This window comes from Lycium ferocissimum, chromosome 7 (genome assembly GCF_029784015.1).
Source record: "Lycium ferocissimum isolate CSIRO_LF1 chromosome 7, AGI_CSIRO_Lferr_CH_V1, whole genome shotgun sequence".
In the NCBI taxonomy this organism is placed as follows: Eukaryota; Viridiplantae; Streptophyta; class Magnoliopsida; order Solanales; family Solanaceae; genus Lycium; species Lycium ferocissimum.
The window spans coordinates 20,281,040-20,303,211 of record NC_081348.1 but is presented as its reverse complement, the minus strand read 5'-3'; the positions used below and the strand labels follow the sequence as shown (position 1 = coordinate 20,303,211).

At 34.8% G+C, this 22,172-nt stretch overlaps 2 protein-coding genes across 2 annotated transcripts; both read left to right on the top strand.

Annotated features, from left to right (window-relative positions):
- Positions 1 to 4,486: 4,486 nt before the first annotated feature.
- Positions 4,487 to 10,412, top strand: LOC132063691 (probable protein arginine N-methyltransferase 3). The gene is made up of 7 exons (XM_059456370.1): positions 4,487 to 4,849; positions 5,377 to 5,898; positions 6,677 to 6,774; positions 8,219 to 8,297; positions 8,423 to 8,683; positions 8,774 to 8,941; positions 9,450 to 10,412. The coding sequence occupies exons 1-7, from the start codon at positions 4,568 to 4,570 to the stop codon at positions 9,909 to 9,911; spliced, it is 1,872 nt and encodes a 623-aa protein (XP_059312353.1). The 5' UTR covers positions 4,487 to 4,567; the 3' UTR covers positions 9,912 to 10,412.
- A 1,273-nt stretch (positions 10,413 to 11,685) lies between these two features.
- Positions 11,686 to 19,222, top strand: LOC132062585 (CO(2)-response secreted protease-like). The gene is made up of 11 exons (XM_059455125.1): positions 11,686 to 11,952; positions 12,321 to 12,421; positions 12,801 to 12,898; positions 13,711 to 13,866; positions 14,300 to 14,411; positions 15,656 to 16,223; positions 16,700 to 16,800; positions 17,253 to 17,495; positions 17,599 to 17,713; positions 18,083 to 18,278; positions 18,511 to 19,222. The coding sequence occupies exons 1-11, from the start codon at positions 11,863 to 11,865 to the stop codon at positions 19,074 to 19,076; spliced, it is 2,346 nt and encodes a 781-aa protein (XP_059311108.1). The 5' UTR covers positions 11,686 to 11,862; the 3' UTR covers positions 19,077 to 19,222.
- The last annotated feature ends 2,950 nt before the right edge of the window (positions 19,223 to 22,172 follow it).

The following is a 22,172-nucleotide window of genomic DNA, read 5'->3' as shown; positions in this document are numbered from 1 at the left end:
CCTTTTTTATGTAATAAAAGCGATCAGTGCAATCAATCATTCAAATTATGTACTAATATGTATATTGTAAATATTAGTACTAAAATTCCTTAAACTAAAGTGATTAATGTCTATATATTCGTAAACACTAGTTGACAACCAATGTTACTTGCACTTTTGAAACTTTATTTAATTTATGAAATATTTATCACAAGTGATTCTTTCTCAAATTAATTTCTCTGGAGTGAGATTGTGAAAAATTTGGGTACTAAAATAATTTCTGTATATATATACACATTATTACTACTATATAATGGACAACCAAGGGTATTTGTAGTCCTCACAAAAGTTTCCAATCTAATATCAAAATTTTCAATTAATTACTTCTAGGTTCCAAATTTATTTTTTAAAGACAAATTTACATTTTGTTTTTATTGTCTACTTTTCATTACTTTACTACTATATTACTATTACTATTACTTCTACTATATATAAGAGACAATTAAAAGAGTTTTGTAGTACTTAGTTACATTGTAATCATTTAATTAGCGTGCCAACTAAAAAGGATTTGCTACTTCAAATATTTGTTATCTATTACGTCATATACCAAAGTATGTTTCCAATAACTCAAGATATTTTAAAACCCTTTTTGGTAATACATGGCCCCTTAGATTAGCTTTTTGGAGGTGAGGTATGTACCATGATTTTTTCTCTGTCTTATTTTTGCCCCTACATTTTTTTTTTACTTGGGTTGCCACATCCAATATGGTATATATAATTTGAATTTTGAGCCCTTTAAAAATAGGGATAAGGCACTATTACCCCTCTGAACTATACCCGAAGTTGCTACGACACACCTTACCTTTCCCTGGGTCCTATTACCCTCCTAAACTTATTTAAAACAGAATAATTTACCCCCTAAGCGCTGACATGGCAAGGAGAGTGCGTTTCACTCTCTTTGAGAGAGTGAGAAACATAAAAAACGGGAAAACTTATTTTTTTTTCTTAAAAATCTGTGTTTTCTTAAAATATGAAAAACTGAATTGTTTTTTAAAAAATATGAAAAATCCATTTTTTCAGAAAATAAATCTGGAAAACTGAGTCTTCTTCTTAAAAAAATTTGGACCTTTTGTAAATCTGGAAAACTGATTATTTTTTTCTATTTATGAAAATAAATCTAATTTTCCAAATTTAGTTTTAAAAATGGGTTTTCCACATTTTAAAAAATAACTAATTTTTTCAAAATTTTATAAAAATTCAGTTTATTCACATTTTGACAAGAAAAACACTTTTTCCTGATTTTATTTGAAAAATAAAAGTGTCCTAAATCAAGAAAATCAAGATTTTTTAAGATATTTTAAAAAATAATCAAGTTTTCCATATTTTTAAAGAAATTCATTTTTTCAGTTTTTTTTTTTTTTTAAAACGGGTTTTAAAAATCATTTATTTAAAGAAAATTCAATTTTTTAAATTTTTTTTAATCCATGTTTTCATTTTTTTTTTTAAAGTGGGTTTTAATAAAATCAAATTTTCAATTTTTTTTTTTTTAAAATGGGTTTTAAATATCATTTTTTTTAAAATAAAATTCAATTTTTAAAAAAAAAAAAAATTGACACGTAAGCTGGAAAAAAAAAAAAAAAAAAAATACACATGTGGCAAGGAGAGTGTATGTCACTCTCTCATATGAGAGTGGGCATCATCATTTAGGGGGGTAATAAAATTCAGAAAAAGGTAAGGTGTGTCGTAACAATTTCGGGTATAGTTCGGGGGTGGGGGGTGGGGGTGGGGATAGCATCTTATCCCTTTAAAATACTTGAAAAGTTGTGCATGGTGATGATGCCATCTAATAGAAATAACTATGCACAAAGATAATCTAAAATGGTAATAATAGTAATTTTGGAGAACTGATTTGGTATTGGGAGAGCGTTGATCATATTTTCTTAGAAATTCTAAAATTGCCATTAAATTTCTCTTGATCTAAATTTTATTTAAAAAATATTTTGAATATATAAACGTTTAATGATGTAACACAATTGTCCAATAGAAAATAAATTTTAAAATAAAAAATAAATCGATAGAAAATAAATTTCAAAATCGATCCTTAAAGAAAATAAAAATGAGAAGAAACAAAATTCTTAGGTATATACGTCGTTGCACCGAGACATGATTTAATTATTTAAATTTAGCCAATGCTAATGTATTTGGGGTCAAGCTGCTAAGTCACACCATGAAAGTGTGGGAAAGGGTGGTGTAGATGAGGGTGAGGAGAGGTGTGTCCATTTCAGAGAACCAGTTCGGATTCATGTCGGGGCGCTCGACTACAGAAGCCATTCATCTTGTGAGGAGACTGGTGGAGCAGTATAGGGAGAGGAAGAGAGACTTACACATGGTTTTCATCGACCTAGAAAAGGCTTACGATAAAGTGTCAAGAGAGGTTTTGTGGAGATGCTTGGAGGTTAAAGGTGTACCTGTGGCGTACATTAGGGCGATCAAGAACATGTACGAGAGAGAAGACCGGGGTTAGAATAGTGGGAGGGAGACTCGGAACACTTCGGTGGAGATGGGGTTGCGTCGGGGATCGGCTCTTGCTTGCTTTTTTTGTTTGCTTTGGTGATGGATGGTTTGACGCGACAAATTCAAAGTGAGGTGTCATGGTGCATGCTATTCGCGGATGACATAGTCCTGATTGACGAGACCCGCAACAGAGTGAATGCTAAGCTAGAGGTTTGGAGACAAACTCTGGAGTCTAAAGAGTTCAAGTTGAGTAGAACCAAGACAGAGTACATAGAGTGTAAGTTTAGTGACGAGACACATGAGGCTGGCGTGGAAGTGAGGCTGGGTACCCAGGCCATCCAAAAAAAAGAAGCTTTAAGTATCTTGGGTCTATTGTACAAGGAGATGGGAATATTGACGATGATGTCACGCATCGTATTGGTGCAGGGTGGACGAAATGGAGGCTCGCTTCAGGAGTGCTGTGTGATAAGAAGGTGGCACCAAAGCTTAAAGGCAAGTTCTACAAAGTGGTAGTGAGGCCGACTTTGTTGTACGGGCGAGTCTTTGGGCAGTCAAGAACTCGCACGTCCAGAAGATGAAAGTTGCAGAAATGAGAATGTTGCAATGGATGTGTGGGCACACCAGGCGAGATAGGATTAGAAATGAAGATATCCGAGATAAGGTGGGAGTGGCATCAGTGGAGGACAAGATGCAGGAAGAGCGGCTGAGATGGTTTGGGCATATGAGGAGGAGAGACACAGATGCCCCAGTGCGGAGGTGTGAAAGGTTGGCTATGGACGGTTTCAGAAGAGGTAGAGGTAGGCCGAAGAAGTATTGGGGAGAGGTGCTTAGACAGGACATGGCGCAGTTCCAGCTTACCGAGGATATGATCTTAGATAGCAGGCTATGGAGGACTCAGATTATGGTAGAAGGCTAGTATCCCGTCGTACTAGTAGTAGCGATTTTGATATTCATTTTCTTGTCCTTTGATTCGTGCAACTATATGTTAGTCCGTGTACCACGATTATCGTATTTATCTGTGGTAGCCACTGTTTCGTTTTCTCATCTTCGCTTTATCATGGCTTTTTCGCTTTCGTTAGTTTCATTTTCGTATTGCTTTGAACCGTTCGCTTATCCGACCTTTTCTCATCATGTTTTCTCTTGGTAAGGGTCTTCCGGAAATAGCCTCTCTATCTTCCGAGATGGAGGTAAGGTCTGCGTACATTTTACCCTCCCTAGACCCCACACTGCGGGATTTCGCTGGGTATGTTGTTGTTGCTAATGTATTTGGGGCTATGTCATAGTTATAATATTATTATAACGCAAATTTAGAAAATATATTACATAAAGAAAAAAGAAAAGAAATATCATTTCCTCACATGCATTTCTTGAAAGGTAAAGAAAATTTTAATTAAGAAAAATCATTATTTTTTCATATATCTTTTTAATATTTTGAATAGTCAAGCATTGGAATTTATAGTACTTTTTACATAGTTTTTAATTATGTAAATTTTCAAAGACTTAAAGATTCTATGCCGCAATTTAGTGTCAAAATTAAACTGTTTGACTTTCAAAATTTAAACTGTGGCACATAAATTGAAACTTAGTTTACTTTATTACCTTGAATATGGGCTCTTGCTCACCACGGGCTTCCCAACACTTAGTGGCCATTTGGTACGTAGACAAAATTATCTCAGGATTATAATCCTAAGACTAATTTATCCCATCTAAGAGATGGGATAAAATAATCCCAGGCTTAATAGGATAAGATGGGATATCCCATCTTTAAGTTTGGGATGCACTATCAATTTATACTTTCTACTAAATATAATACAAAATTAATCCCGTAATTAGTGCTGGATATCCCAGCTAATATCGTGTACCAAACGACCCTTTATATAATTTCCATATTAAAAGTACATAAGTGACGTAATAGTAGTAAGAAATGGAGGAGAAAATAGTCAAACAACAAAGAGTAGGGTTTTAAAGGGTTTTAGAGGGACAACTTAAGTTCATTCTCATTTCTCACCCTTTTCCCAAGCTCCCAACAAAACCATTACTCCATTTTTACCATCCCAAACTTGCTAATTTTGCTATGGCTATGGAGGAATTGAACACAACGTATATGGAAGTTGAAGAAGATGACAACTCAGACGATGACAGGGACCAGAACTGGGACGATTACGAAGAAGATGAAGAAGAGGAAGCTATCAACTCAAAATTACTCTGTTTGTTCTGTGACTCGTTGTATAATTCCAGTAATGCCCTCTTCGACCACTGCTCATCTGCACATCGCTTCCATTTCAACACTCTCAAGACTACTTTTGGCTTGGATTTCTATGGCTGCTTTAAGCTCATTAATTATGTCAGGTCTAAGGTATTGCATCCACTTTTCAACTCACAGTTTAGCGTCTTCGATGTTGTTATCACGTGCAATAAATAGAAATTAATGGCCTTTCTTTCATGAGTAAGAATATTTATACAATCAAGGGTCCTTTTGGTAGCTGGTTAGGAGCTAAGTAATACCATGTTTGTTAGCGTTCTTTTAGTATCTATAAAATTCAACACACCTAATGCGGTGTTCGGTTTGCAATTTAGAAATCTGGGTAACTGATACATGTGTAAGTTATGAGCGAATCTATGTATTATTTTATGCAAGATAGAAGATGGAATAACTAATACATGAATAACTAAAACCTGCATAACTAACCCCTCACTGCATAACTCTAACCAGCTACCAAACGACCCCTGAGGTAAGTAGTAAATCTCACGACAAACATTATTTAGCAATCTGGTAAAAATGGCAGCTAACATGCTATTGCACAGTCAAATTTTAGTGATTTTTTTTCCAACTCTTAGTGTATATAACTTGAATCCTTTTTTCATTTTTATTTTTGCTATTAGGTTGTTGAGAACAAATGTTGGAGTTGTGGCATTGTCTGTCGGTCAAAGGAAGATCTACGGAATCATTTGCACGAGGTTGTTAGCTTTGATAATGGCAAGTTTCCTTGGAATGATGATGAGTTTTTGAAGCCTTTCTTGAATGAGGATGCACTTCTGTATAGCTTTGATGAAGATGATGAAGGTGAAGATGATATGGACGATATGCCTGTTGACAAAGAGGAGTTAATTAAGGATTTCGAACAAATTAGCATCGACGGGGATGATTTTACTTTCGAAACAGAAGAAAACAAACCTACAGTCTCCTGTCGTAGTGGAGAGAAATCTGCTTCAATGACTGATTCTACTCTCAGCAATGGCATTGTTGCTGCAGAAACTGGTGTTTCTTCGTATAGGAAGCCCAATGTCCAAGATTCTAGCTTGTATATCGCAAAAGTTGCAGCAAATAAGATCAAGGACGTAAATAAAAGCTATTTTGGTGGCTATAGTTCATATGGTATCCACAGGGACATGATAAGTGATAAGGTAAATTTTACCCTGGTTAGTGTTCTACCTACTTTTGTAGTAAGGTAGACAGCTACTTTCCCTTGATTAAGCCTTTACTACGTTTATTAGGTTCTACATTGGCCCAATTTTTGATGTATCAAATTGTTTCCCCCATGTTAAGCTAACGACTTTTTCAATCTATCTATTTTTGGTATTCTAGGTACCTTAGCCATTATTAACTTGAATGAATGTATTTCTTGTCAAACAAGAATCAACTGCTACCTACTTCAAAACAAAGTGAACAGACTTCACCAAACTAAGGATACAAGAAAAGATCAGACCTTTTCTTAATCTAGTTATTTTCGTTTGCTAACTTATCCGTGGAATTTTCTTATTTTGGATCAGGACTTATTTTTACTAGAACAGAAAAAGCACCAATAAATGCAACTGTCATACATCAAAGTGTTCTTGGCTCGAGACTCAAACATTGTATACAGCCTAGCACCATGTCTTCATCAAGTATCTATACCCCTATTATCAATCGCACTGCTCTCCATTCTCTTTAATTGACAGTAAAACCTATTTTCTTCTACCAGCTTTTCAAATCCGATTAACATCCATTTCCTTCTGTTGCCTCCAAAACTTTCTCCTGAAGCTGATGTAGTAGGTTCTTTCTTGGACTCTCGGATAGTTACGTTATTGGCAAAAACTATTTTGTTCTGCTTCTGTTCCTGGGACATAATGTTTGGCTTCTTTCAGGAAAAAAGGCACCACTGAAATATTTGGTAACTAATTGTCAATATTGGGGCTTATGCAGGTAAGAACTGATGCTTATCGGCAAGCCATTTTGGAGAATCCTTCTCTCTTAAAAGGTGCTGTAGTCATGGACGTAGGTTGTGGTACTGGCATATTGAGGTTAGAGAGATTTTTCTCATTTTTGCTTTATCTCATTACATTTTTTACCAGAGCAGCTGGTCATTTGATGCAAGATTCTGAAGATCTCTAAATTGTTTCTAGGTCCCTTTCTTTTGTGTGCGCATGAATCCTTGGCTGAACTTTCTTGTTCTACTTTTATGGGATAAATCATGGTGAATACTTGAAACTATGAAAGGGGAGGTACTTGGAAGTGAAAGAAGATAAAGTGAACAAACACTAAGCACTGAATCTATTTCCTTTTTTTATTGCATTAATCAGAAGGTGAAAGAGTAGTACGTGCATCTGTTTCTGTCAATTTTTTTCGATGAGTCACTAGTACGAAGAGCAATGCGCAAACCAAGGAAGAGAACATTTGAAAATCCCTGTTATTTTGTTGTTTGACGGACAGGGAATTGAGCAAAATTGCGCTAGTATGAGGAAGTATGTAGACTGGCCCACCAAATGATATCTTAGTCGTTCCATTCTGTTCTGGGATCCCATATGTTTTTGTAGTGAGCAAACCATCCTTACAGCTTAAACTAGTGTATTTGTTTCAACATTATATAAAAAAGAGTAGCGTATCTTTAGCTCCTTAAGTTTTTTCTGGGAGATATGTGCTTGTACGGGAGCTAACTTTTTTTTTGTTTGGTAACCTTTGCATCTTCTTAATGCTTTTTGAATGAAATCTACTTTTACCTGATAAAAAAAGAAAAGAAAAAGTAGTGTAGCTTTAGTTAGTTGTTTTCTGGAACATTCCCTTGGCACTGATAACCCTATCCGAACATCATTAGGTTCCTGTGCGAAGGTCCCTGCAGAAAGTTCACTTTTTCCAGACAAACTGAGATCCCAGTGTGAAAAATCTTCTAAGAGTAATTAATTGAATATCCTCTTCAAAAAAGAGTAACTGTAGAATGTTGGATTTTGGAAATGAATTATAAATCAGTCCGTTTCAGTGGTTGTATGGTACGTTGACAATGTGATTTAGCTTCTGAGCCCGTTTTGCTATTATGTTGTTTGTAACTTTGTTTTTTGTTAATCTGATAAATATGAAATCGTTAAGTAGGCGTTTGGACAGTATCTGATTGAACTTGAAAAAGAGGGTATTTGAGATTGAAGTTGGAAAACAGAATTTGGTAGTTGATTGTATCTGGACATGAATTTCACTTGGAAAAGAAGTTGGAAGTTTTGTGAGTGGAAACCATTATTTGGATTGAAATGTGTATTTGCAAATACTGATGGCCAAACTTCAATTTGCAAATACTAATTCTAGTATTTGCACGTGAGGTCATGGGCAAAGACCCCAAGTGATAGATTTTTCAAAAGCATGCCTAACAGGTCACTGATACTGTTCATCTTGGTTGTTTCTTTTGGAATTACCTAATTATGAAGGAGAGCTCAACTTCTACAGGAGTCATGCAATTAGACTAATTCACGCTGTTTCTAGTCTCTTTGCAGCCCAGGCAGGCGCGTCAAGGGTGATTGCAGTTGAAGCAAGTGAAAAGATGGCAGCTGTGGCAGCTCAGGTCAAGGATCCTCATTATCAAGCTGTCATGTTGCTTTTCCAAATTTAACAGTTCTATCTTCACATTTTGCAGCTCCAGTTTTATTTACTAACTTCCATTACTTTCTGAACTTGCTTTAACTTTAGATTGCTAAAGACAATAACCTTTTGCGGACTGGAAGCAAGAATGAAGATTCAGGTCAGGATAATGGTGTAATGGAAGTGGTTCAAGGTATGGTTGAAGAGCTAAAGAGTACCCAGAAAGTTCAGCCGCACAGTGTTGATGTGTTAGTAAGTGAATGGATGGGTTATTGCCTGCATTATGAGTCAATGCTCAGCTCTGTCCTGTATGCACGTGATCAATTTTTGAAGCCTGGAGGTGCCGTTCTTCCTGACATGGCAACCATGGTAAGCCTCAGTAAGCTTTTCTTGCATGTGCTTAATTCATCATGTGTTTCTAGCTTGGAGCTAACCTCTCTCCCCACATTTCTTTTCTAGTTTGCTGCTGGGTTTGGAAGAGGTGGTACAAGCATTCCATTTTGGGAAAATGTTTATGGATTTAATATGTCTTGTATCGGCGAGGAAATCGTTAAAGATGCTTCCAGAATTCCAATAGTTGATGTTATTGAAAGCCGTGATATAATAACCAATTCAACGGTTCTCCAGGTTTGACTTTTTATCTGCGTGGAGAAGCATGAAAACTGTGTGCAATACTTTGATCTCTTATGGTCCTTATTTTAATATCAGTTGTCTGCATTACAGTTATTGGCACTGTCAAGCTTTTTAGGTTTTAGACACATTATCATGACAGTCTAATATGTAAATCCCGAAGTTTGTTTAATTTAACATTACCCAATGCTCATCTTTCCACTTGATTCTAGGATTCACTTATGTTTATTACAAGCCCGGTGAAATTGTTTGATTGAGAGCTTTTGAATGCTATATGAATTTTAAATAGTTATGTGGATATATTATTTGAGGAATAAGAGGCATGACAGAGAAATGAGTGAATAGTGAAGACAACTGTTGCTAGTAATGATTTTATTCCTAGCTCTTTCCCACAGAATATCTTGCCTCGTGAAACAGTGCTTTTCTGGAGGATAACTCATTGAACAGCTTAAAAGCTGTCAGTTTTACGGTAATTTTCTGACATCTCAGTATACTTTATGAACAGAACTTTGATCTGGTGACAATGAAGCTGGAGGAGATGGATTTTACTGCAGTGGTTGAACTGGAGCTGAAGGGAGAAACTTCTACAAATGGGTGTACGGGTTCAAAACCTATAACAAGTTGGTGTTATGGAGTTGTCATTTGGTTTGACACTGGATTTACAGGACGATTCTGTAAAGAAAAGCCAACTACCTTGTCCACATCTCCCCATAATACCAGCACTCACTGGTCGCAGACTATCCTCACTTTCTCAGAACCAATTGCAATGGTATCCCCGGGAACATTAAACGTTGATAAAATGGCAGCAGTTGGTACTGATGCCTGCCCTGCGGTGAAAATACAATGTCGGATCAGCGTAGTTCGTGCTGCTCAGCATCGAAGCATTGACATTTCCATGGAGCTAACAGGAATTGGGCCTTCAGATAGAAAACGAAATTGGCCAGCACAAATGTTTAACTTATTGTAAGTTAATCCAAAGCATTTGACTGCTACCTTACATTTCCGCTAGCACCTGACAGGCGGGTCTCAGGGAGAGTGAGTGGATTATTTCCGTCTTAGAGGTTACTACTAGAAATAGTTCTCCCATCGTTGGTGCATGATGAAGACGGTGGATCATTCGAAGTTTCTTGGAGTAAGCATAGACCACAGATATATCTGCCCTCCCACCTTTTATTTTGACACTGTTGGCTCGAGCAGTGCAGTGGGCTGGAAGTTGTAGGCGAGAGAATCAGCACTCAAAGCATGACAAATGATTGATTTCTAGTGCTAATATTTTTGATATAGTCCTATCCAATCCTTCCTCCTGGTAATTTGACTGACAAAACTGTCCAGTTGCTGAGATATAGTAGTAGTTTATAGAGTTAAGCTCCTTTCATCCAATTTTAATTGTTCGGGTTTACTTTTCCAGAGGATCATTTTGACCAGTTTTTGTACTGAAAATTAAAAGTAAGATAATCATTTTCTGAAATTTTTGTTTGAGATTAAATATTAACATATATGATTTTTGGTTTGCTTCAGAATATCTGAATATTAAGTCTAGATTGGTCACGCCTCACTCTATTTGCAGAATCTTAATATGTAGTTATGCACCTTGCTGGTCGCGTCACGAATTGCTGGTTATTGTAACCTGCATTTCTAGCTCTATGCAAAATAATAGTACTCACGTTTTTATGTGGTAACTGCTGTATAACTTTGTTTACAATTCGATCTGTAATTTTGATTAATTTTGAGCCGACATTTGATTCCTTCTTGGAGTGTTGTCACAAAACACCAGGCACAGGTGTGATAGTATCAGATTATGCTCCTTAAATGGCATCAGAATGCTCCTTAAACTTCGTATATTTTGGATTTTCATATTTGCCTTACAGATTGAATCTGTTGTTAGTTGGCATTCTATTGGTCGTGTTCTTTTTTTTTTTTTTCCTTTTTCCTTCTTCTTGTTGTTCAAGTTATAAACTTAACCCTGTTCTAGTTTATAATAATTGTTTCTTTACCTCTCTTATTTTCTTTCACCTTCCTATCCCTGTGTCCTTATATTTTACAGCTTTAACTAAACACAATGTCACAATGTATTACTGCGAAGATAGCGTTGGTGCTGAAAAGGGGTGTTAATTCACGTATACTTCAGCGAACAAATTATATAATTTAACCAGGAAGAGTAAAGGGCGATGAACATGGTATAAGCATTTTGCATGTTCAGCTTCTTCCAAACTCTTGCTGTAAAGTGAATCACTTCATTGATTCTTAGAGTCTTTTTCTCCAACGAATTAATTAATTAATTAGATTTCAAGTGTTTGTTTATATTCTTCCCTTTTTCCTCTGAAAATTAGCGGTGATCACATGTACGCTGTATGTAATGGTATTTGACATTACTCTTGAAAGGCAAAATATGCAAAAACACCTCCTAAAATCTACGTTGCGCCAATTTTGTTTATTTTCTCTTATCACTTGATCGCCTTTAATTTGATTGTTCTTTTTCATCTTTTAGTTCCGCATTAAAAAACAATTAATCACTAACCAGTTTATCAATAATATTTTGAGTATTAACTAAGAAGAATCGATGTTAAAAAAGTGATATAGGGCATCACTTAGGTGGCTGAACAAAGAATATTAATATTGCAAACGTTTGAGGTGTAACCAACGACACAACACTAGTGCATGCATAGTGCGAAAGTGCTTGCTTGTCATGTACTTCAACTTTTTCCCCTTTTTCGAGAAATCATGTGACTAATCCTCTTCTCTTCCATTTACTTGATTAATAGCTAGGTAATCTTGTAAGATTAATCACTAGTATAAATATAATATGAAAAGATAATAATACAAAAATATGAGAGAAACAACAAGCTATAAAAGCCTATATATACTTCTCTTCTTGTCGATCGACAAAGGATTTAGTTGCATGAGTAATACTCTATGCTATGGCTTTTCTTTTTCAATTTTCTCCTATTATCTCGACGCTCTTTCTTATGATAACTTATTGCATTACATCAAATGATCAGACTCCCAAGGTAATTAATTTTCTCTTTAGTTTTGTTTTAGAATTTGGGAAAATGGATTAGAGAGTGAAATTTCGAGTATTTGAATTGCTCATTATATTGTAAATTGTATATATATATAGTAACTTATTGCATTTTAAATTTAGTTTTAGATTGTATATACTTTGATCCCTGTATTGAACTTTCTAAGTGATATATATCATGAATACTTTTCTATATTCAAATTATTTTGAACGAGTAACTCTCTTTGTTTTTTTTTATTTTATTCCTGTTTTTGGCCTGCATGCAGGCTTGTCACATAGTGTTATCCTTTTTCTTTCTTTTTATTTTATTTTATTATTTATTTATTTTACAAACTTTGCTTGGATCATTTTATGCAGCCTTACATTGTGTATATGGGTAGTCCTTTGAACAACAGTGGAGACACAGCTGAAATTGCAGAGTTAACTCATCTTCAGATGTTGTCATCCGTTATCCCAAGGTTACATACTATGCTTGCTTTCACACTCTTTTCCCCTTCAGTTGGCTGGAAAATAAGCAATAAAAATTAAGAAAAATAGTAAGTATACTAGGTTGATTTTGGACATCTTGCATAGCAACTTGTATAATCTGATGATCAGTGGCGAAGCCAGTATATATCGGAGATTCAAAATATAAAGAAGGGATTTTAACATTTACTATGCATAAAATGACGTTGAATTTGTATATGCATTGTGGAAGATATCACGGACTTACAAACTAAAATAATATTTGTTTTACTTTCAAAAAATAATGTTGAACTTGTATATACATTGTATACATTTTGGAAGATATCATGGACACAAACTAAAATAGTAGTATTTGTTTTACTTTTGGAACAGTGAAGAAAGTGAGAGAATCTCATTGAGGCATTCCTACCATCATGCTTATAGGGGCTTTTGTGCCTTGCTTACAAAAGAAGAAGCCACCCTTTTGTCACGTAAGATTCTTTTCTTTTTGCTTTTTAGTTGCTTATACTTGTAAAAGATATTTAAGGAGAAGAATAAAATATTTTATGTGTTTCTCTTTCTTAATTATTATAAGTTGTGTGTCTCCAAAAGATTTAAATTCCTCTTTGTAATTTAAATTGACGATATAAGAAATTATAGTTTGTGCCTTTGTGGAGCCACACACCTTTGAGATGAAAAACAACGAATCACCTATCTTGACTCTTGAGCTTTCCATTAATAATTTTCTTAATCCTCAAAAATTAGTTTGAGTTCATTCTAGCGAGGAATTATCACTCTTAATTTGGAGTTTCTAAACTAATATTTTACCACTTCATAAATTTGTTAACCAATATTTGTGATTCATGATCAACACATGGAAATTACTCCATTTGTCACCCAAAAGAAAAAAAAGATTCAACACTACTATTTGAAATTAAACAAAATGGTTTTAAACTTATTTTTCATACAACATCGTACAATTTTTAAAATTTTAATTAAGTTACTATAAGATATTATATTAATCTCGAATTGAGTGATAACTCATGATCACTGATAAAACTATTACCTCGAATTAGAGGTACATTGTTCGACTCTCACAAAATATCTCTTCTAACTCGGAGTGTCTCGGATCTCCTTCACTCCGATCCCAAAATAATTTTAAAGTAATGTCGATTTAATGTTCGTAAGGTTATCATTAATTATGATATATAGTCGTTTATTAATTTTTGACACACGCGCGCGCTTAATATTTATTTCAAAAATTATGCATTAGTTTTATTTAATTGGAAAATTAATTAAGCAGGTCATGAGGAGGTTGTATCAGTGTTTCCAGATCCAATACTCCAACTTCACACAACACGCTCCTGGGATTTTTTGGGTGTCGTTGGATCTTCTTATTCCAGCTACCACTACAACCATGCTTCATCTTATGACGTTATAATTGGAGTTATTGACACAGGTTCTTTCTGGCAGTAAATAATTTTTTATGGTTAAATACTTAGATAACCCCTTAAATTTGACACACTATTTGTAAGTTAGACATACAAATTTAGCTAGTGACTAAATAGGCATCTTTACTTGATAAAACTGTCTATTTTAAGTTAGATATATAAACTTGGCTAGTGATCAAATATCTTTAAATTAGCCATACAAACTTACCCAAGGTTAAAGGACTATCTAGGTAATTAGTCATTTTTTAACTTTTTGGTCACAAAAGTTAAGATTTTAGTCACAAGTGGTGAAAAAATCCTCGCAACTCATCAAGATTTTCCTCTAGATTCTAAAGAAGAAACAATTATTTTTGCACCAATTTTTTTTTTTTTTTTTCGAGACCAAATTATTAATGATGGCACTAAAAATTCCTATGTGTGGAAATCACACTTTATTTTCAGGCATATGGCCCGAGTCGCCTAGTTTTGATGACCAACATATTGGAAAAGTTCCATCAAGATGGAAAGGAGTCTGCATGGAAGGATTTGACTTTGCCAAGTCAAACTGCAATAGGTCATCACTTTTTTCCTTTTTCTCCTCCTTTTTTTGGTTTTTGTTTCCACTTACAATGTTCACCAAAAACAAACTTCATCATTCCATTTTAAGAGATAAAAGAGTCAAAAACATATCTTAACTATCACTTTTTTTTTTTTTTTGTTTCATACCTGAACTACCGAAGTGAGACTTACCTAAATTATCATCAGATAGTTAAGAAACACACCTGAACGCTGACTAGACTAAATGTTTGACCTTAAACACCAAAATGCGCATGAAGCATAATTTTCTCAAAAAATTTCGTCCATTTGGCATGTGTAACAACTATATATGAGCTGACTCATTATTTTTTTTTTAATTTTCCAATTAATTCTAAAACCCTAACCTCTCCCCCTTCTTCTTCATCATTTCTCAGTCATTTTTCTTCATTTCTTCCTCTCTTGTCGTTTTCTCATTTATTTCTTCTTCATTATCAGCCTTGTTCTTCATTTTCTTCTTCTGTAAGAGCTAATCAGATTTTCTCCTTTATTTTGTTTACCTTCATCTTCTTCATTGGTCATATTTTCTTGTCAAAATGGGGAAGAATGTCTTTTGCAAATGTGAGCAAATTATCCACGCGGAATTAACTTTTAACCTAACAATTTGTTCTGCCACGGTGGAATTATTTATCCACGTGGAGTGCCACGTGGCAAGATTTTTAAACAAAAATAGAGAGTGTAGTACAAGCACCATCATATATAAGTCGAGGTGTGTTTTGCTAACTAGAAAAGTCTCACTTCGGATAGTTCAGGTACGAAACACAAAAGAAAGTGATAGTTGAGGTACATTTTTGACCCTTATCTCTTTCTTTAATACATTACTAAGAGGTTAAACAACCAATCTTGACTTGAAAAAAAGGTATACATATGACTTGCTCAATAAAAGGCATGAAAATCTCATTGGTCAGTCCATTTTCATCTGGATCAAATCGAATTACTATCAGAAAATTGCTAATTTCCTATGAAATTTGTCGAATTTTGGCTCGTCCGTCGTGTTTCTGGCTGCTTTTTGGTGGGAAGCCCCTTAATGAGAGGCCAAATTCCGAAGAATTCCATTGGAATTTCCCGATTTTCTGATAGTGAACTACCTCAACATAAGGAAATGTGAGCATGCTAAATAATACTAGCGAAATTTCGTCAATCCCCCCTCGTAGCGTCACACATTCTCCAGATCACCTAAAAAAATTGGACTAATTAACATTCTTCAAACTAAATTTATTGTAGGAAGTTGATAGGAGCAAGATTTTACAATATTGAAGATCAAGATTCCAGCATCACCAAATTACCTAAAAACACTAGCAGCACTACAACAATACCATCAAAACCAAATGGAACACCAAGAGACAAAGAAGGTCATGGGACACACACAGCCTCCATAGCAGCAGGTGCATTTGTCCCTAATGCAACTTACTTTGGCCTAGCAAGTGGCATTGCTAGGGGAGGCTCACCCTCTGCTAGGGTAGCAGCTTATAAAGCATGTTCAGAGGGAAATTCTCAAGGTTCTGCTATACTCAAAGCAATTGATGATGCAATTAAAGATGGAGTTGACATAATTTCAATATCTATTGGGAGGAGTTTTGTTTTTCAAACTGACTTCAAAGATGACCCTATTGCCATTGGGGCCTTTCATGCTGCTGAGAGAGGTGTTGTTGTTGTTTGTTCTGGTGGGAATGAGGGGCCTGATCCTTACACTGTAACCAACTCTGCTCCTTGGATTTTCACTGTTGCTGCTTCTACTATTGATAGAAAATTTCAGTCCAATGTGGTCTTGGGAAACAATGTCTCCTTGAAGGTAAAAATAATATTCTTAATTATTACGTACTCATCTTGTTTTTATTTTTATTTTTATTTTTATTTTTATTAAACTCAACTAGTGTCGGAAATTTACTGACTCGATTAATTTGAATCCACAATTTAAAGCTTATAGGTTTTGGTGATCCCTTGCCTGCCACTGAAATCACAACTTATTCATTATAATGGGTTCACAGTTTATTATATGTACATACGTAGTTGATTTCTAAAATATATACATACGGCATGATTTGGGATAAAGTTGCTAGATTATGTCGAATCTGTATTACTATATGTTTTGCGTCCAAACCAGGGTCATTATTTCATTTATTCATTTTATATGAGATTTTTGTTTTATGCGATTGAAAAAAGGATATCTTCTTAAATTTAAATTCTTTAATTTAAGATTCCGTCACTCTTAATAGTATGTTTTTATGAGTTTTCAATATTTTTATTTATTGGTTAATATTCCAATAGGGAGCAGGAATAAGTTTTAATCCTACTGGTCGATCCAAAACTTATCCGCTTGCTTTCGGTGACAATATTCCTTTCCACCCCTCGTTAACTTCTCAAGCCAGGTACTCCCTTTTCTTGTTTCTATTGTTATTTTCATTCTTCTTTAATTTCATCATGAAATTAGCAAATAATTGATCACACACATTAATTAATCAGTTGCATAATTCTTTTTGAAATTAGAATCTCTAATAGCCCCTTTGTTTCAATCTAGATGGGTCATTCGTATATACTTGAAGCAGTGTCAGAGTCCGATCGATTTTCACTGACAAGATTCAAAATATGAAGAATAAACCTATGAAGAAGCCAAAAGAGATACAACATATTATATATATATATATATATATATATATATATATATATATATATATGTATGTATGTACTGGACGAACCGCTTGCGTCCCCTTGGCTGCCCTGCTTGAATGTCAAAAAAAAAAAAAAAAATTTGAAACATTTGAAGTGCTTGTTAAAAAAAACATTTGTACTATATTTTTTCTGAGAAAATGCACGCAACCAGGTATTGTATGCCAGGGTCATTGGATGCCAAAAGAGTTGCTGGTAAAATAATTGTTTGTATGAATGATGACTGGTCAATATCAAGAGAAATCAAGAAATTGGTTGTGCAAGATGCCGATGCAAAGGGTTTGATTTTAATAGACGAGCAAGAGAAAACTTCTCCATTTGATTCAGGCAACTTTCCATTTGCTGAATTTGGAAAGCTGGCTGGTGCACAAATTCTTCAATATTTTAATTCCTCCCAGTAAGACTAAGACATTTATTACAAAAGTTTATCTTCACCTTTTGTCATTACGATATATTATGATAAATATTTATTCACACTTAATGTTTACATCAAATTATAGGAACCCATTGGCAACTATATATCCGGCTAACGAGATTCTTAGGTTTAAGCCAGCTCCAGTAGTTGCTGATTTTTCTTCACGCGGACCTGCAACACTTACAGAGAATATTCTTAAGGTTCTAATTAAACTCTTTTTTCTCTGTCTAAAAAATTAGTTACTTAGCTTTTTTGCCTTACTCATAGGCGTCAACTTCATCAATTTCCAAAGTTACATCTATAATAGATAAATTACTTCTGTTCAAGAAGTTGAAATAATATGAGTACTATTCTTGTTATCATGCAAATATATGTACTCACGTATGTAGTTTGGTTCAAAGAGAATGAATTTCAAATTCAAATTAGTACTGATAATTACTTGCCCATTATATTGGAATTAACTTTTAAATAAAAATGTATCTACACTGTCCGTACATATATATAAGTTAAACTCGAGTGATAAACTATGTGCAACTACTTGACTATGACCTTTAAATTTTGGTGTGCAGCCTGATATAACTGCTCCTGGCGTTGGCATTTTATCGGCTATGATACCCAATCAAGATGAAAAAAAATCATCTTTATTTGGCATAACATCAGGAACATCAATGGCATGTCCACATGTTAGTGGAGCTATGGCCTTCATTAAATCAATTCACCCAACATGGAGCTTCTCAATGATTAAATCTGCTATCATGACAACAGGTATGTGACATATCAAGTTTACGTTAAAATATTTAGTACTCCTATGATTTATAAATAATATAGGAAAAAATCTTTTCCAAAGAAATGATTAAGTGGAGATCGAAAGAAATCTATATGGTCGTTGTAGACAACTTAAAGGGATCATTTATGTATTTCGCCTTTAATCTAACCACTTCTTATTCTCCTTCAAACTTTGCTGATAGTAATTGAATTTTCATTTTTTCCATTGCAGCAACAATATCCAACAATCTGAGAAATCCCTTGACAAATACGTCAAGTCTTCATGCAAGTCCACATGAAATTGGTGCCGGCGAATTAAACCCTATTAAAGCTCTGAATCCGGGCTTAGTATTTGAAACAACCATGAACGATTACTATAACTTTCTTTGTTATTATGGCTACAAAGAAAAAGAACTTAGATTAGTAGTATCAAAGAAAAATAACTTTGATTGTCCAAGAAATGCTAGTACTACTAAAAAGGAACTCATATCACACATAAATTACCCTTCAATCTCTGTAGAAAAACTTAAGCAAAATCAAGGGGTTATGAGAGTCAAAAGAGTTGTGACGAATGTTGGTTCTCCATATGCCACTTATACTTCTTCAGTTATCGCTCCACCTGGTTTGGTTGTTAATGTTTATCCAAGAAAGATTGCCTTTGTGAAAGGAATAAAGAAAGCTTCTTTTGAAGTCTCATTTGATGGTAAGAAGGCATCAATTGGTTACAATTTTGGGATTATAACATGGTCGGATGGCTCTCATAAAGTTCAGATGGTATATGCAGTGAATGTTGAATAGTTTTCATTCTTTTATTATTTTATAGAGGGAAGAGATATTATTGTAAGACCATTCCCCAATTTAAAAGTTTGAATAAAATAATTTTGATAGTGTTCTTGATATTTTCTAGCTTTTGTATATTCATGAAACAATGAAGCTTAATACTATTCATCTTGTCAACGGCACAATTTTGAGGTGCAGCATTTTTTTTGACATTGAACTCCAAACCGCACAACTTTGACGTGTGTGCGCATTGATGGTGATAGTGAGTTTTATATTTTATTATTCATTGATCAGTAATGAGTTTCAGAGAGGAAATTAACATGTGGATTGATGTATAACTTTATTTTCAAAACGCTTGGGAACAATTTAATTTGTGGTTTGCCCCAAAATGACCTATACCAATAGAGAAATTCCAATTCATTGAACTTTTTGATATTATTAAATAGAAAGCCTCATGGGCGTCACAACCTACGAAATTCAAGTAACCGAAATTTGAAATTGCAGCGGCAATAAAAGTGAAACAACAAATTATATTAACAGTTTAAGCGAATCAAGAAAATTCTCGACAATGGATTAAAAATAAAAATTGATTTGGCTTTTCAAGAGCTTGGCCGAGTAAGTCTTTAGTCTTGTAAAGCTTTAATTTTAACAGAAAAAAGGAGCTGCTCCTAATAATCAAAAGAATGATGCACAAAATAGTGGCTAGAGTCACAAATTAGGCTAGAATTGTCATTAGCCAGTTTTGGCGGGAAATTCTGTTGGAGTTAGTTGCCAGCTTGTCTTTTGGCCTTTTCCTTTATTTTTATAATTTCTCATTGTGGCATTTCATTTGCGTGACTTGTTGTGTGTGTATATATACACACACACACAACCTCATTGTAGACTATGAATTGAGATAAATCAAATTTCCCTTTCTTCTTCTCGAGTTCTCCACTTTTCTGCTTCCTTTCTCTCTAAATTCTTCCTTCCTCCTTTCTATTTCTGTCTAATTACTTAAATACTAACAATTTGGTATCAGAGCATCGAGATTGAGTTGCTTGCATGATAAAAGGCGAAACTACTACTACGGGTACGAGCCAAGCTCCAGATATGAACGAGTTGCTTGGAGATCTGGCTGTGCAGCAAGGTGATTTCTTAAGCGACAGGAGATGCTAGAGCAAAGGGATCTTATTTACCTGCAGATGATGAGCGAATTGAAGGGCTTCAACAACAGAATTAGCAGAAAGGGTCGCCTTTAGTTGATAATTGAGCTGAAGAAGTTCAACTGTCTGGATCTAGAACTGAAGGTGTCAATTCTCAAGGTATCATGGGTGCTAGTCCTTATTAGTCATCTTTTAATCGAAATTCTAGGGTTGATTTTCCTAGATTTAATGGGAATAATCTCCTTACTTGGTTGCATAAGGTTGAACAATATTTCTGCTTTGATGATGTGCCATTGGGACAACGAGTGAAAACTGTATCACTCTATTTTGATGATGATGCCATAGCTTGGCATCAATCCTATATGAGAGGTAGGGGCTTTATACCACTACCTAGATGGGATGAATATTTAGAAGCCTTAACTGACCGATTTGGGGAGGTGTTTGTAGATCCTATGATTACGTTGAAACAATTGAGATAGGAGGGATCTGTGAAGGAGTTCAAACTATTTTTGATAGACTCTTAACTCAAGTCTATCTTACTCCTTCTCAAGCTATTAGTTGCTTCTTAGGCGGACTGAAACCTGAAATAGCCTACACTAGTATGCTCCAAAGTCCTACCACACTGTCATAAGTCTATAGGTTTGCGAGAGAGACAACCTTAACAGTCAATCAAAGAGCTCAGAAATATCATCCTACCACAAATCAACCCACTACTAAAAAAAACAACCAGATCTAAACCTCACTTTCACTCAAATACTTACCAATACTAAGCTATTACACTTCCTCCAATAGCGGGTAGAAACAAGAGAATAATATCCCGTAGTGTAATGTAGGAAATGAAAGCTCAAGGGCTATGTTATTTCTATAAAGAAAAATACACTCCTGGTCATAGATGTAATCTCCCTAAACATATGTTGATCTTAGAGGGAGAGGATCCTGAGCACCTAAAGGAGGTCGGAATTCAAGAAGAGATAGTTCCTCCTGATGACAACACCCCAATAATTTCTATGTATGCACTGACTAGAGTGAGAGGAGCTCAAACTATTAGAATTACTGGTTACTTTGATAAACGACCCATGCACATCTTGATTGACAGTGGTAGTACTCACACCTTTATTACTTGTGACACTGCAAAAAAGCTTGGATGTATCATTTCTCCTGACAACCTCAAAATGTCAGTGTTGGTAATGGTACTGAAGCTCCTACTACCGGTGTAGTAAGAGGATTTAAATGGTTGTTACAAGGCACCACTTATGGTTCTGATTTGATAGTGTTTTCCATTGGCAAGTATGACATTGTGCTAGGGGTTCTTTGGATGCTCACTCTTGGTCTAATCACTATGGATTTTGCTAAACTAACTATTTTCCACAATTATCAGGGGAAACTGCATGTCCTAAAAGGCGGCCATCCTAAATGTCAAATATCTGGTACTAAAGCCACCAATAAGCTGAAAATGGATGATGCTCAGTTATTCATGCTCCATATTACACCCATAGAATCACTACCTTACCAAATGTATGCATTACAACTACCTTCTAACAGTGACACTCCTGAACTTTTAAACCCTTTACTCACTCAATACTAACACCTTTTTTTTAACCTACTGCCCTTCCCCTTTCCAGAGGTATCTTTGATCACAAAATTCATCTACTTACTCACACCAAACCTATAAACCTCAGACCATAAATATATTCTTCTCTCAAGAAGGATATCATAGAAAAGTTGATAAAAGACACGCTCACCCAGGGAATTATCCATATAGCAATAGTCCATTTGCTTCACCTGTTGTCCTTGTGGGAAAAAAATGGTACTTGGAGGTTATATGTTGACTATAGAGAGATAAACCAACAAACCATTAAGGAGAAGTTCCCTATTACCATCATTGATGATCTATTGGATGAGCTTGAAGAAGCCATGATCTTATCCAAAATTGATCTCAGATGTGGCTATCACCAGATAAGAATGCACACTA